Source organism: Diabrotica undecimpunctata, chromosome 7 (assembly GCF_040954645.1).
Source record: "Diabrotica undecimpunctata isolate CICGRU chromosome 7, icDiaUnde3, whole genome shotgun sequence".
Taxonomy (NCBI): domain Eukaryota; kingdom Metazoa; phylum Arthropoda; class Insecta; order Coleoptera; family Chrysomelidae; genus Diabrotica; species Diabrotica undecimpunctata.
In genome coordinates this window covers 80,375,129-80,392,071 of record NC_092809.1, presented here as the reverse complement: position 1 = coordinate 80,392,071, position 16,943 = coordinate 80,375,129, and the positions used below count along the sequence as shown (strand labels likewise).

General features: G+C 33.0%; 1 protein-coding gene across 1 annotated transcript in view; it reads right to left on the bottom strand.

The window, feature by feature from the left end:
* The window catches only part of Vinc (vinculin), a 453,217-nt gene that overhangs the window by 295,979 nt on the left and 140,295 nt on the right, over positions 1-16,943 (bottom strand). The window contains exon 9 of the mRNA XM_072537619.1: positions 12,518-12,881. Within this exon, the coding sequence (XP_072393720.1) occupies positions 12,518-12,881 (364 nt within the window). The remainder of the gene's footprint in view (positions 1-12,517; positions 12,882-16,943) is intronic.

The window sequence follows — 16,943 nt, the reverse complement described above, 5'->3', positions numbered from 1 at the left end:
TTTACAAAGTAAGACAGATTCCTTTCCCCCAAGCCATATCTTTTTCAATTTTTCCCTAGTTTTCTGCCATGTATATGAAACCCCCTTTTTTTGAATAGTTCCCAGTAGTGTCTCACAAACAGTAATTGTATATGTAATGTATATCAACATATGTATTATATATTAACATATGTATTGTTGTTTTTTTTTTTATTTAATGTATTGTAGAAATGTTTATATTGTAAATTTTATGTGTATTTTGTAATGAAAGCAAAAATTTGAATTTGAATATTTAAATATGAATTTTAAATGATGTTTTGATATTGAAATGATTTTTAAAAGTTAATCAACAGTAACAAATAATACCGTTATTGTTGCATTTATTTTTAACTGATTTGGCAGATTTTACAGAATAATCGGTTTTAGTAATTTTTTGTTTGTTCGGTCATTTTGAGTAAATGTTTTGTATTGTTTAGAGTAACTTTTGTTTGAGCTGATGAATATAGTTGTGTAGAAGTGTTATGCCCATTATTTTCTAATTAACCATCTTTGACGATGTATTTTATGCCATGGGTTAGTTGGTGGTTGTGATTGAGAAGTAGTCGTAGAGAAGATTCGACCAATTGTAGTCTCAGTAAAAGACTGTTTTGTTTTGTGTTCCCTTTCTTGTATTTGAATGACCACAAGTGTAATATTTGTGATCAGGCGATGCTGTTTTAGTTTTGACTAGGAGCAGTCTCATTTAGTTTTCGGAACAAGAGTTGGTTATTTCATGTTATTATTGTGTCGCTCACTCAAAAAGTCAAGTTTTCAATATTATTAGTGTTTTGTATTCCCTTGTATTTATAGTTTATGTTGTTTGTTGTTTCCATGTTGTCCCATGTTGTTTCAAACCATTTTTTTTTTGTCCTGGTTAGTGGAAGTGTCAACTTTTAAGAGACAGGTTAGAGACCTCATTTTTGTTTACCAATTGATTACTACGTCAAGAGCAGAAGTTGCGACAAACTGGTTGAGTTTGAATTCCAGTGCGTTGAAGTGCAAGTGAGACTTACTATCAGGTGATAAATGGAAACGGTTGTTTCTTAAAATTGTCATATTTTCCACTAGTTGTTGAGTTTGATTTTAGTTGTTTTGTGTTTGCTTTCATCCAATTTTTGAAAAATGAAGTATACCCATGTTAATCATTTGAAATCAGGAGAGTTATCTTATGAGCTTTTCATAGGAGGTTTTGATGTCCCAAATAAGATAGTTGATGATAAAAGAAAGATTTTAAGGGCTTTGTTGGAAGTTTGGTAGATTTGGTTAATAATGCAGTAGATCCTAAGAAGGAGTTGTGTGAGATCAAGTTAATTATGGAAGATTTATATAGTACTGCTCAATCAATGAATGCACAATCAACTAAAGCTGATTTTGCTAGATCTGAAACAAGGTCTACACATTTAGACACCAGATTAGAAAATTTCCCTATGAATGATGTTGAAGAGGAAGTAAAAAAGTTTGTCAATGAGTGTAAAGATGATTTGTTGATGTTGAACGGTAATATTAAAAGAGGAAATATCTGATGAAATATCCATACCATCCACTAGTAGCCCAGTTTTAGCCCCTGTAGTTCCCAGTTGTACAGTCCCAGCCCCAATAATACAGGTTTCAACTCCTGTCATTATTTCTGATTTACATATTAAGTTTAATGGTGAAAGTAAAGCCCTCCCCACATTTTTAGAAAAAGTTAGAGATTCTGCTACGTCTAGGAATATTTCCGAAGACATCCTGTTTCGTTCAGCAATTGAGTTATTTGAAGGTAATGCTACTCAAATCTGCTTTTTTGCACCCCGATTATAATGATAATCTGTTAGATGAAATCAAAGGTAGGAAGCAGAAAAGGAATGAATGCATAACCATTTATTCAGCAGTGATGGAAAACCTGTTTAAACGTTTGGAAACATACCCAAGTGAAGCCCAAAAGGTAAAAATAATGAGAAAAAATATTTTAGTGGATTACATTCCAAGATCCTACAAGATTTTGCTACAGTACAGTAGAAATGTTAGTACCTAATATAAAACGTTTGGAGCAGAATGTCCTGTCCTTGTTGCAGACTACTAAGGGTCTTGCTGGTATTTCACTTGATGATACAGAAAAGCCCAAAGAACAAGTTCATGTGATGGATAATCAACATAAGCAAGACATAAGTGGAGTAAGTAACAGACATGACAGAGAAAATAATTCTTCTAGGAGAGCCAATCCTAAACATAGATATGAAAATGATAGACCCAGTCCACCAGAAAATACTGATGTAAGAAATCAGTCTTTTTCATCCCCACCCCCATTGATGCAATCTTTCTCACCCTCACCTCCAATGATGCAATCTTTCTCACCCCCAGCTCCAATGATGCAATCTTTTTCATCCCCACCTTCATTAATGCATTCTACCCCTTATCAAGCTCCCAGAAACCCGAGAAAGATGATTTGTTATAATTGTAATAGGCCCGGTCATATTTCCCGTGACTGTAGGAGCAAGTAGATGTTTTGTTCTCATTGTGGTCATCGAGGTGTGTCCATATCTTTTTGTCCCAAGTGTTGTATTTCGAATAGGTCTAAGATCAATAGACCTTACAGATCATCGTTGAACCCAATTTTAGAGAAGAACGATTTTGATAGTCGTTCTCATGTTAGTATTTCAATTTTCTGTAGAAACTTTGTAGTTCTTTTGGACAGTGGTTGCTCTACATCTGTTGTGGGTGCCGTTGGAGTTGAATTTTTGGATTCTCAAGAAATTAAATATAATCCCACATCTTCCAAGCATGTCCGCTTAGCAGATGGTTCGAATAAATCATTTGTTGGCACCGTTGATCTTCCAATAGAGGCTGATGGTGTTTGTCATATGGTAAAATTTTTTGTTGTACCTTCTGTCCCTTACAATTTCATTTTGGGAAATAATTTTATGCAGCAGTTGTCGCTGTTATTAAACTTTGAGGATGGGACATGGAATTCTTCCGGAAGAATAAAATAGAAACTTTGTATTCCGTAGACTTGTTCTCTAGCACTGAGAGGAATATGGCAAAGTCAATAGTAGAATCTTTTGGAGAAGTCTCTAGTTCTAAATATATTGGAAAATCCAACAAAATAGGAATGGTTATTGACACAGGTTATGATAAACCATTTAAGAAAAGACAATATCCTTTGTCACCATATATAAATAAAATACTACATGAAGAGTTGGATGAAATGTTAAGATTAGGAGTAATCGAATCAGCACAATCGCCATGGTCAACTCCAGTACTGTTAGTTAAAAAGAAGTCAGGAGAATATAGATTTTGTTTTGATGGTCGTTCATTGAATGAAGTTACTGTCCATGATAGTTATCTCTTGCCCAGATAGATAGAATCCTGTCTTTGCTTAGAGGAGCTAAATGCATTAGCTCTATTAATTTGAGAAAAGCATTTTGGCAAATCCCTCTTCACCCTGACTCAAGGAAAAAGACAGCCTTCGATGTTTCTGATAGATGTTCTTTTCAGTTCACTTCTGTTCCCTTTGGTTTATGCAATGGTGCACAGATTCAACAAAGACTTTTTGATGCTATTTTGGGACCTGAATTCGAGCCCGACATATTTTGTTATTTGGCTGACATTATAGTATGTACCCCAACATTTGAGAAACACATTGAGTTGTTGAGTTAAGATAATTAAAGAGAAGCTTAAGGAAGCAAACACGACCATCAACGTTGAAAAGTGTGATTTTTTAAGTTGGAGTTAAAGTATCTTGGTTATGTAGTTGGTAATAATTCTTTAAAGGCAGATCCAGAAAAAATCCTTGCTATGGTCAATTATCCAAGACCAACTAATTCCACTGAAATTAAAAGATTTATCGGTATGTGTTCTTGGTAGCGTCGTTTTATTAAAGATTTTTTCAGTTTAGCCTCATGATCTTCCTAAAGGTCATCGCAGGAAGAAACAGCCTGTAGTTTGGACAAGTGAAGCTGGACAAGCTTTTTTAAAAATTAAAGAACTTCTGATTTCTGCCCCTATTTTAGCCCAGCCCAATTTTGATCTTCCCTTTGTTGTGCAATGTGATGCATCTGACACCGGTCTTGGTGGTGTTTTGATACAAACTATAGATGGCGAAGAAAAGGTTTGCGTATGTTAGTAGATCTCTTTCCAGAGCTGAAAGAAATTAGTCAGTTACAGAGAGAGAATGTGTTGCTGTGATCTTCGCTATCGAGAAATTTCGAGGTTACATAGAGGGAGTAAAGTTTTCGGTCATTATTAACCACCATTCACTTCTTTGGTTGAATAAATTGTCCAATCCTACTGGTAAATTAGCCATATGGTCCATGCGCCTAAGACAGCATACTTTTGATTTAATTCATAGAAAAGGAAAATCCCATTTAGTCCCTGATGCTCTATCTCGAGCTCACACCAATGATCCAGCCGAAACTACCCAAGATATTTGTTATTTAGAGGTTGATGTAGATAGAATAGACCCTTGGTTCGATAATTTGAGATTAAAGATAGTCCGATCCCCCCTTGATTTTCCACAGTGGAAGGTGGAGAATGATTTTGTTTATAAGTTTGTCCCTACCACTAATTTTTTTAAGACTAATGATGTAGAATGGAAAATTCTTGTGCCCAAACCACAAAGATTTGAAGTTATGCAGTGTTGTCATGAGCCACCTACGTGTGCTCACTTTGGATTTTATAAAACTTTGTCCGTATCCAAGAAAGATATTGGTCTAAGATGCGTTGTGATGTGCTTATGTTTGTCAGGTCATGTATAGTGTGTGGTGCTCAGAAGACACCAAATTATGCTCCATTAGGTAAAATGGGTAAGCAGAGAGAGGCCAAGTTTCCTTGACAGATAGTTGCTATAGATCTGATAGGTCCCTTTGTTCGTTCAAAGAAAGGTTATACGTGGTTATTAGTTGCTGATTGGTTTAGTAAATATACGTTAGTCCATCCTTTAAGAAAGGCCATGGATAAGAATATTGTTGAGTTTTTGGAAAATGATGTTTTCCTAATGTTTGGTGTTCCTCAATATGTGATTTGTGATAATGCCTCAAATCTGAACAATCCTCTCTTAATTGAGCTCTGTAATAGGTATAACGTTCAGAAAGTATGGTTTAGCCCAGTATATGCACTACAGTGTAATTTTGTGGAGAGGAACAATAGAACCATTGGTACAGCAATACGTACATATGTGAAAGACCACGTAGATGGGAACAAGAATTTAGCAAAGATTAGACAAGCTGTTAACACAGCAAAACATGAAGTGACTGGATATACTCCAGCTTTCCTTAATTATGGCCGTCATGTTCCCTTAAGTAGAAACTACTATGGTGTTGATCACAAGGATCAACAGAATCAAGATCTTGAGATAATTCCAGGTGACCGTAACATGTATGCTTCAGAAGTTAAAGGTCTAGATAAAGTTTTTGAAAAGGTTCAGGCTAATCTTCGAAAAGGATATAAACTTAACGCTAGAAGTTACAACTTACGTAGAAGAGAAGTCCAATTTCAAGTGGGTGATAGAGTTTGGAAAAGAAATAAGGTTTTGTCTTGTGCTGTCAACAAGTGTATGTCCAAACTAGCACCAAAGTATATTGAAGCAACTATCAAGGAAAAATTGTCATCAGTGGTTTATCGTTTGTCAGATTTAAATGGTTCAGATCTTGGTAAGTGGCATGTTGAAGATTTAAAGTCTTTTGTGTCAAATGAGGACAATATGTCATCCCCAAGTAATTAGTACAATCTATCCTATGTCTTTGTTTTCGAGTTTGTTGATTTGATTTTATCGCTTTGGAATATAGTTTTACTTTTGAATATTTTTAGTACAGGTAACCTATTTTGATTGGAGACACATGAGAGAATCACATTTTGTTATATGTAGATATATAGATTTAGGGTCTATATGCTAATTTTTTGTGGAACCGTTGCCGAATTCCCTGTCTCGCTAGGCGTATAGTGGAGATAAGCAGACGCCTAACTGCTGAGTGTATAGCAATTTTTTTGATTTGTGTACCGCATTCGGTTTAGGCAACGAGGTGACATGGCTATGCCTGTCTGACAAATCACTTGTGTTACTGCTGTGAATGTCAGCGAGGTACACTGCAGGACATAAGGTTAGCTTCCCCTAGGGCATAGAAACTCATGTCATCTATAGTTCAAGTAGAGTCAAACATTTCAGTCTACTCGACTTTAAAGAGTTTGGCGATCGATGGCACGCTAGCCCAATCCCTTATAACTAATGTTGTTTTTGTTGTTTAATCCCAAACTGACCATCATCTAAAATATATTATTAAGAAGTCTCAACTCATTAGAGAGGTTATCTGTTGATTTTGTTTTTGTTGTTTTATCAAAAACTGGATAAAATTACCCGAGTTTTTTCTTTTAAGAAGGGGCTTTGTAGCATAATAAATTTCTTGTATTTAAATATTAGCATAATAAATTTCTTTTAAACGCAAGTATAAAAATTTTGTAGTACACTCCCTGGCTATATATAAATTTTGGGTTTTTTGTTTACCGTCAAAGTCCCCAAGAAAGAATTCGGCGATGAAGTTAAATATGATTATTTTATGTATTTGTAAGTGTTAGTTTTGGAAATGTTTCAAGGTTATTTAGCGAGATAGTCAAAGTGGTTTAAAACAGGAATTTTGGGTTGTTTCGTTTTGAGAGCGGTGGAGGACTAAGACGAAAAAACTGGCCCCAGTCGATATTGAGGTCGAGGGGAATTCGAGTCAGGTTGAAAAGGGTAACGAGAGTGGACAGACGTAGTTATGTAGTTTGCAGAAGTCGGCAAAATTTGTTGAAAATAGTAATTTTTACTCTATGTAATGTCAGTTTAGAAAGAGTAATCACTATTTTTCTAAGTACCTAAGAGATTTGTGTCGTGTACAACAAATTTGGAAAATGCCCAAGTGTTTCAGTTTTTTTTAAGAAGCCATGTCCAAGGTTTGCATTAAGTGCCACTTCAACCTCATTTTGTTTGTCCCTGGTCGTCGTTGCAGACTATAGAAGCAGTTTTTTTGTTCTCGTTCAGAGATTTTCCATTCAGTTTCTACCCCCAGAAATGTTAGTAAGTCTAGTTTACAACTCAAGTGCATTTTAGTGAAAATCAAGGTAACTTTTTTTGTGTTTAAACTTTCAAAGTAAAAATAGACATTTTTTTTCTAATAATTGCTTTAGTTTAAAATTTTGAGAATCTGTAATAATTAAAATTATATGTATTAGGGCGCGGCCATAGATGTCATAATTATTATCTGTCTTAAAATGTTATGTTGGCATATGACAGCTGGCAACTAGCTTTATTATTTTTGACATTAATTTATTTTGGTTTTTTAAAGAAGGTTAACCTCTTTATGAATAGTTTCATTAAAAAGATAATTCTTTATTTGTAATAATATTATTTCTGTCACATGTTTATAGTCCAGTAACTTGTAGTCCAGTAACTATTTTTTGTAAGTTTTGTAGCATCTCCTGAGTTTGTAAAGAATAGGACACATGTAAGTTTTTCTTTGTTATTTTTGGTATAAATTTTTGTAACTAATTATATCATATATATTTTGTACGATCTGATATTTTGTAACTGTTTGTGTTGAGACAGTAATAAATGTTTATACCTCTGAACCATTTTGTTTATTTTAGAAAAGTCTCCTAACCTCTTTTTGGGTTTTTTTAGGAAGGAAGAACCTTTCTTTCCTCCAGCAGGAAGTTTTCTCGAAGCGGCGTCCATTTTAAATTGCTAGAGGTCTTTCTTGTTGTTTTTGTAACTCCTTTGTCTAGGAGATTCATGTAAGTATCCATTTGTTTCATTTTGTAGTTGCCCACATTTACTTATTCACGACTTCTGTCTCAATTTTCAAACCCCTATAATTATACCCTATGTGGTAGGCAAAATATTTCGTTACAATATATATATATATATATATATATATATATATATATATATATATATATATATATATATATATATATTGTAACGAAATATACAGTGATAAGACACTTATCACTGTATATATATATACAGTGATAAGTGTCTTACCACCCGGCTTTTTAACGTAAGAGATAGAAAACACAGTTACCTTGTGAAATAAAAAGAGATATAACTCGTAGAGGTGGCAAACAATCGATAGAAACCTACAATTTACATTACATTACCACTATCGATAGTCTCACACCTTTAAACGTTAGCTTCGGGCTAAATCACCTCAGTCATAATAATTATGTGTAACGTCGTATGTGTGACGTATTTCCATTTTTTAATTACGCATAAAGTAAAAACTGATTGAGCACAATAAAGCAAAAATGTGAATAAAATAATTTAATTAATAGTGATTATTTAATCTAAAGTTTTAAATTATTAACCAAGAATAATTTCTACTACGATTTGAGGACTTTCATACACTCTTGTCACGGAATAATTATCAATCCTTCGTGGATTAGTGGTAAGAATTCGACATTCGAATGAATTATGCAGAGATCGTTTTGCTTTGAATCACTAAACATTTATGTCAGTCGTTACTAGTATCAAAGAATATAGACGCTAAGCGTCTATATTCTCTGCTAGTATTACAAGTATTTAAAGTTAAACATAAATATCTTATTGAAAAAACAGAATCGTCGTACTTTCGAAAATAAAGTAAAAATTCTTCAAAATTAAAAGAACGTTTAAAGAATGTTTAAATAAGTAAAAATTCTACAAAAATAAAAAAAATAACGTAAATAAATGAATTTACAATATGTTCAAATAAGCCTTCATTAGCAGCATAACAATAACCCAAACTGTCACTAAAGAATTATAAAAGTTTGATGGATCAGAGTTCAAGGCACGATGTTCTCATGCAGACGCTCAGGGTTAGAATTCCACATGAAGATTTTACTTTTTTAAACATTTGAAATTATGCAGATATTATATCGTTTTGCTTTAAATCACTAAACATTTATTTCAGTCTTTATTAGAAGTGTTTATAGTAAAACATGAAAATCTTATTGAAAAAACAATGTCGTACTTTCGAAAATAAAGTAAAAATTCTTCAAACATAAAAGAAAGTTCTAAATAAATGTACTTTTTTCAATGGCTATAAGTTCAGCTGTGAAGATGCTATTGTTCTGAAGCTATTTTCTTGTGGCATTTTTAATTAATTAATATTTAAATGGGAATAAGCCACAATTAAAGGTTAAAATACATTTATTGACGTTTCAATTTCCACTTCGGAAATAAATCTATTTTAACCTTTAATTGTGGCTTATTCCCATTTAAATATTAATTAGTGAAGATGCTACTAACACTAGATAATTTGTAATTATTGTATTGGTAGGTATTTTGCACCTACATAGTACATCCTACTCCTGTTTGATTTTTAGAATCGTCTGTCTAAATTACTGTGTAATCCACAAAGTCGCTCAGTATAGATTTTACTAAAGTATTGTTTAATTGATTTGATTCTGTATACTTAGGAACTATGATTCTTAGTTTTTTTATCAAATTTTTGTACGGAAATTTATAGATTGGTAGTAATTTATTTTTGTATAATTCTGTATAACCCCTGGTTTTAATAAATGCATCTGTAAGTGGGGGTGAATTTTTTTTTTCAAATATGAATTAGTGAAGTTTTCAATATATAATAATGCCAGATTTGTTAAAAGACATGACTCAGTGTTTCTCATCTTTATACAGTATTTTTGTGCTAATAGTTTGTTGCCTACGTAATTCTAATGGGATTTGATTATACTTTGCTAGAATAACGTTTGTTTTAGTTTGTAGCATTTTTGTTTTACCTCGTATATGTTAAAACACCGAAAAATATTCTCAATCTTTTTGCGTCGGCATGTAGTTTTTTAAGACCGGCAATTTTTACTTGATTTGGATGGAAACAAATGCTGGAAACAGCGTTTCTAACATTTTAAGAAGCCCACATTGTTTTAAGTAAGAATTAAGCAGCCGAATTTTGAAGAATACATTTTATTATCATCCAGGATAATCCGAAGCTCAATTCAATGTTTGACCTCCCCAAGATTTGTCCATTTTGTATTTTCATGTGTTTTACTTTTTTTTTAATTTTAAAATAACCAGTTTTTCATTAACATATGCAAAGATTTGCTTTCATGACAAACTAAATTTGATTATAAATAAATAAAATTATAAGTTTTATAGATCAGCTAATTGTCATATTCTTTTAAATAAAGTTAACTTTAATATTTAATTAATATTTCAAAAAGGTTTATTATTTCATTTCGATATAATGTAATGTAATGTTTCTCTTTAAACCAGGAGTTTAAAATTATTTCCTTTAAAAAGATTTTTCCCCTTAAAACTTTTTTAGGAAAGAAAAGCCTTTCTTTCTATCCAGCAAGAGGTTTCTTTTAAACGACGTCCAATTTAACTAGTTTAGGAACCTTCTTGTGTTTGTTGCCCAGCAAATTTCTGTAAGTATTTTTTTTATTTCTTTCTTTGTAGTTACTCCTTCCAGTCCCTAAAATAAAGAAACCCTTATTTATAACGATAGCTCTGCAACCAGAACAAGAGTAGCCGTTCGTAAAAGTTTCAGTTTATTTGCTTACCCTATCTCCAGCCCAATAATTGCTCAGTCCCCAGTTTCAACTCTCTATAAGCAATTATATATTGTTACAAGTGACACCCAATGTGGTAGGCAAATTAAATAGTTACAAGTTGATACCATTGCAGTTAAACATATTCTTAAGTCTCTGCATTGTACACGATCTAATATTTCTAAATTCATTTTGCTTGTTGATTCATATATCCAAGACCCGTAGTTCATGACTGAATACTCATAGATTGCTTATTTTAGTTTTTGAAAACAATGTTACAATTCATTTTTATAACTTTTAATGTCAACAATGTTTTTCTGTTTTTTTACCTTGAATTATTATTTTGGTATTAATGTTTATGTGTAGATATTAGAATTTTGATAAGTGTTATATAACTATTTAAATAATACGAATTCAATTTTTGCAATATCTATCACTTTGTAATTTAAAATTACTTCATTAATAAACAGCTCAAATCGGGCGAGTTGATTGAAAAAAAAAACATTCCCATTTATGTAAACAGACCGAGAGCAATGTTGTATATGTATAAAATAAATAAATAAATAAATAAAATAGTACTATTTATTTAAGTTTTGTTAACTATTAATCCTTTTAACCCAACACATAGATTAATTTGTCCCCAAATACGTGTTTCCTTTTGTTGTGGCATATCAATCTGTTTACTTGTTTCAAAAATATTATCAAAGACCATACCCAAAAATTTATTATATTTTCAAACGCCATTTAAAAGAATAAAAGATTAAAAATTTAATTTTCTCAAAACATATATAAAACCACTGTTTAAAAAGATGTTCTTTTTTAAACAATGATAAAACTTAAGTCTTGACTACAAAATAAACCCCCGGATGAGTCTTCTAAGATGATGGAAATCGAGTCTATTGTAATTAAATATTTATTCCTTTTCTAACAAAACATATAAACAAATTCAATACCTGGTAAACTAATAGAAATTTTAAAAAAGGCAGCATTTACCTACATCATTTAAATAGATTACTGACCGATTTAGATTAAGCAAGTCTCAAATTATAAAAACAATTTTAAATATTCACCCGAAATAGTTAAGTTATCTTTCACAATACGAATACAATGGTAATAACAATAAGCGTTTTATTTATCTTATCTTATATTTTCTTCACAATCTGGCACCCGTATACAGGTTTGTCTTAGAGATCGGACAACCGAAAATATACTCGAGTAGAACTCTTTAACAATTAAATTTCTGTTAATAGTTTTTGAAATTTATTACTAGAGGCCGCCACCGGACGGTAGATTAAAAGTCAAAAACTTTGCTGGTAAAGGTTGTCTAACTATTCTTTTTTAAACAATGCTTGTATATAGTTTCCCAGAGCTACTAGACGAGAATTATCAACCAATTATAAAAAGGTGGAGGGATTGTAAATAAGGAAAGTAAATTTATTTTTATCATTGTAAATAGAGTTTATATTATTAGTGATATTGTTATTAAATGAATTACACACGTAATAATATTCTATTTTAGTACTCTTTTTATTCTTTCACAGGTACTCAAAGAATTTTTATATTATAGGTCACAACTCAGCAAAGTTTATTCTATACACTTCCCTGGCACCCAAATCTTTACTTTTAGTAAGTCACACCTTGTGTGTTACTTTTATTATTATCTTAAGTTTGTTGCTGTCTTGTTTAATATTTCACTGTCTTTTACACGCATGCAGATTGGCGGATTCCATCCTTGAGTTTTCCAGTGGCCACTCTCATGCATTAAGACTCTTTGTTTCCTTTAGCCGCACATTTTCAATTTTCTATATTTTTATTTATCACCTTGTTAGTCTTTTGAAACTTTCCTACAATTTGTTACATTGGAGCCCATATAGGGTACCCTTTCCATATTTTTGTTATAAAATGACTATCATATTGATATAATTTTTACAATTAATTATATATTCGCCTATGGAAATGTTATTTTTTAGAAAATTTAAAAATATCCAAAATGACCTACCTGCTGCCACCATTTTAGCTGTTTTGACTGATCTATTGGAAAAGTGTTGCAAGTTAGCAGCTTTGTCAGAAAAATTCTGATCTCTATTGTGGGTTCCCACAGGAGCTAGAGCTGCTTCGGTGAATTGTTTTAAAGGAGTAACGATGTCAATGAAATCTTCGACTACTCTATTCACTACGGCTTGATTAATTTTTTCCTTAAGCTCGTGTAATTTTTGGGAAAGTTTCCTGGCTACTTCTTGGGCTTGAGGAGAATTGCCCAAGCCTTGGGCACAAAGGTCAGCTAATTGATGAGACAGTATATCAACTTCATCACACAGCTGAAAAATTTCTGATTTCTGAACGCCTGGTAGTCCGTCCGCAACCTAAAAATGTAATCTTATAGAAACATGCAATGTTCTATAAACTTCATTAATCCAATTTAAGTATTAAAAAATATTAACAGCTTAAGTACCGCACCTGTCAGTTCTTTAACTTACGGAGTAAAAATTTGAATCGCGGTTTCTAATACGAGGTTCGAATACGACATTAGAATTGTTTTTTAAAATAGAAGAAATTCTCGCGTTTATCAGATTAGTACCCCAGGTGCCGCAGTTATTAAATATAATACGCGAATCTCTTTATTTACCAGCAAGATATTTAATCAACGAAATAAGATATATAAGCTGATATAATTTTTCCTTTGAATGCATGTAATATTCGCAACTCAATTTTAAGTACCGTAAAATGGGATGAATAGAAACAGTGGGGTGAATAGTAACAAAACTTCCAAAATAAGCAGTTTTGTTTTAAGCAGATATTTCGTCATCTTCTACACTTTACATATAAGTATTATATCCTATCATGTTATGTTCTTGATTTGTACTATTTATTTAGTGTTATATACCTATAAAAAGGATAACATACTTTAAGAATGTATAAATAACACACTTTTCTATTTTCAGAATGTTATTCGAGGTTGTTTCTATTCACCCCACAAATCCAAAACCCCTTATTTTTTGTTATATTAGTGGTAAATATGAATGAAACATGATAATAGTTTAGGATACCTATTATACTTAGTAGAAAGGTAGCCACTATACTCCACTTTGACCTTTGACCCCGCACTCTCGACGCATCCGCGCCTCGCATCCCGCGTGACTGCTTCTCGATACAATATATGCCAACAAAAAAATACTGTAAGTATACTGACAGTCGTTGAATTATTAATTTTATTGTTAGCTCTGTATAAAAAACATACATAGATCATAAAAGATCATAGAAAATATAGCTCGATACTATGGACCTGGACGATAACTAGACCTGGAAAAACTGAAGACTCAAATGAGCTAAGGACACAAGAACTGCACTCCATAGAGAGCAAATGGAATAATATCAAAACAGCAGTGCTGACAGCAGCAGCGTCCACCGTGGGAAACAAGAAAAAGAAGAGAAGATGAACATGGTTTGATGACGAGTGCAGGCAAGCGATAGAAGAAAGAAACGAAGCGCACAAAATGTACATAACAAGAAGAACACGGGAAAGACGAACATCATTTAAAGTCGCAAGACGGAAAGCAGACAAGATATGCAGAAACAAAAAGAGAGCTTATGAAAATGGACAAATAGAAGAAATGGAACAAAATTTCAAAAAAAAACGAAACTAGAGGAGCTTACGAATACCTAAAAAAGATAAAAAGTGGATATAAACCTCAAACAAGCCTATGCAAAGATGAAAGTGGGCAAATAATCAGTGACCAACAGAAAGTCACAGAAACCTGGAAGCATTATTTTCAGACCCTACTTGGAACACAAGTAGATATGGAAGATGAAATGGGTACGAACCATGTAGAAGAGAACGAAGTTGAAGTAGAAGCTCCAACCATAGAGGAAGTTCTCGAAGCTATTAAGGCCCAGAAAAACAATAAAGCCCCGGGAGTTGACGAGATTCCAGCAGAACTGTATAAGGTAGGTGGCAACCACCTATCAAGTCATATCCACGCGCTTATCAAAGAAATATGACAAGAAGAGAAAATACCCGACGAATGGAAGAAAAGTATAGTATGCCCAATCTATAAAAAAGGAGACAAACTCCAGTGCAAAAACTACCGTGGAATTTCTCTACTATGTACAGCGTATAAAGTCCTCACGTATATTATAAACCAGCGACTCCAACCACTAGCAGAAAATATTATTGGAGAATATCAGACGGGCTTCAGACGGGGAAGATCGACAATGGATCAAATATTTACAGTCAAGCAGGTCTTGAGCAAATCGTGGGAACACGACATTAATGTTCACAACGTGTTTGTAGACTTCAAACAGGCATACGATTCAGTCAAAAGGGACAGACTATACTATATATTGGCAGAATTAGCAATACCACATAAGCTGATTAGACTCATTAAAGCCACAATGGATGAAACTCAGGCATGTGTACGAATACAAAACAACCGGACAGACTTTTTCAAAATCTCGCAGGGACTAAAGCAGGGAGATGGGCTGGCACCAACATTGTTTAACCTGGCACTGGAGTATGCGGTTAGGCAAATGCAAACTGGACGAGAAAACCTACTGACCAATAAAACGGTTCAACTGGCTGCCTATGCCGATGATATTAATATTATGAGTAGAACATCAACAGGAGCACAGGAAGCATACGCAGAGTTAAAAACACAAACGAAAAGGCTAGGTCTGGAAATTAACACAGAAAAAACAAAAATAATGGTACAGACGAGAAGAAATATAATCCCACAAAACATTATGCATGAAGATGACATTGAAACGGTTGGAAAGTTTACATACCTGGGAGTAGAAATATATGCCGATGGAGCAGAGGATGGAGAAATACGAAAAAGGATAACGCAGGCAAACAAAGCTTATTTTGCCCTCTCCCATATATTTCGGTCTAAAAGTGTCCACCGAAATACAAAGATGAGAATCTATAAAACTTTAATTCGGCCAATAGCATGTTATGGCAGCGAAGCATGGGTCCTGAAAGAAACATCCAAAAACAAACTCGACACATTCGAAAGAAAAGTACTGAGGAGAATACTAGGACCTGTGAGGGAAAACGGAATCTTCAGAATTCGATATAACAACGAGCTCTATCAACTGTATAAGGAAACACCCCTGTCAGACTTCATTAGAATACAAAGATTGCAATGGGCCGGACATGTGATACGAATGGGAGAGGATAGGCTACCAAAACGAGCACTGAACGCCAGAATGCAGGGAAAGAGACCAGTTGGAAAGCCAAGAAAGCGCTGGGAAGACACAGTAAGCAGCGACGCACAAGCACTTTTAGGAGTCCGTGTATGGAGAAGAGCAGCCACAGACAGACAAGGGTGGAGGCAAAAAATAAAGGAGGCCAAGGCTCATTTTGGGCTGTAGTGCCGTAGAAGAAGAAGGTATTTGGCAACTTAACACAATCAATGCAATAGAAAACCTATATGCAAATAGAACAAATTATTGTTGATATTTAGGCATATATACGTACAAAATTAATGAACTGAGAAAAGCTTTAACAATCAGTACTGTAGACATTATATTAAGATGAAGTCTTTTCGAAAAAACGAAGTCATTTCTATTTAAATGGGAATAAGCCACAATTAAAGGTTAAAGTACGTTTCTTGACGTTTCAATTTCCACTTCGGAAATCGTTCTCAATTTCCTCTGCATTAAACACATTTTCTTTATATATAATATTTCAAGGAATTATTACGACGTATGAAAAGTTTTATTAGTAATTATACCGGGGTAATCCAAAAATTATCAAAGAAAAGAATTTTTAGAACAAAATAATTTTTAGAAATAGAAGTGCAAATTTAACCTATTACCAGAGAACTACGAACACACGAAACTGTGTTCGTAATTCTCTGCTATTACACCAGTCGGCGATAACAAATTAGAATGTAATTGTATATACAGTGTTGATCAAAAATTACTTTAAAAATAAAACTAATTTTAGCGTTATATAGTAACATACGAGATATATGACACTATGAATGTAAATATATATACTGTAATATAAATGTTAATTTATTGATATGAAGAAGGCCTCTTACTAAGGATAAAATAAACAACTCGCAGAATCCATACATACGACACATCCAATGAAGGTAGGATGATATTACCTACATTATTGATGTTGAGATATAATAATAGACATGGAGACTACTAAAAGAGCACTACACAAAGAGCACTACACACTATATTTGTTATTAATGAAAGTATAGCGACATACGTCATCTCGTATAATACAATGGACGATAATAGACACTATATGAAGTAAATTTGCATTTATTTACCTAAAGAAGACCTCTGACATAGTAAAAATAAATAACCAGTCGAATCCTAAAATATGACGCATCAAATGAAAGGGGAGGATGTAACGAATATATTACGATAGAAAAACAAAACATGGCGACTACTTAAAGGACACTACT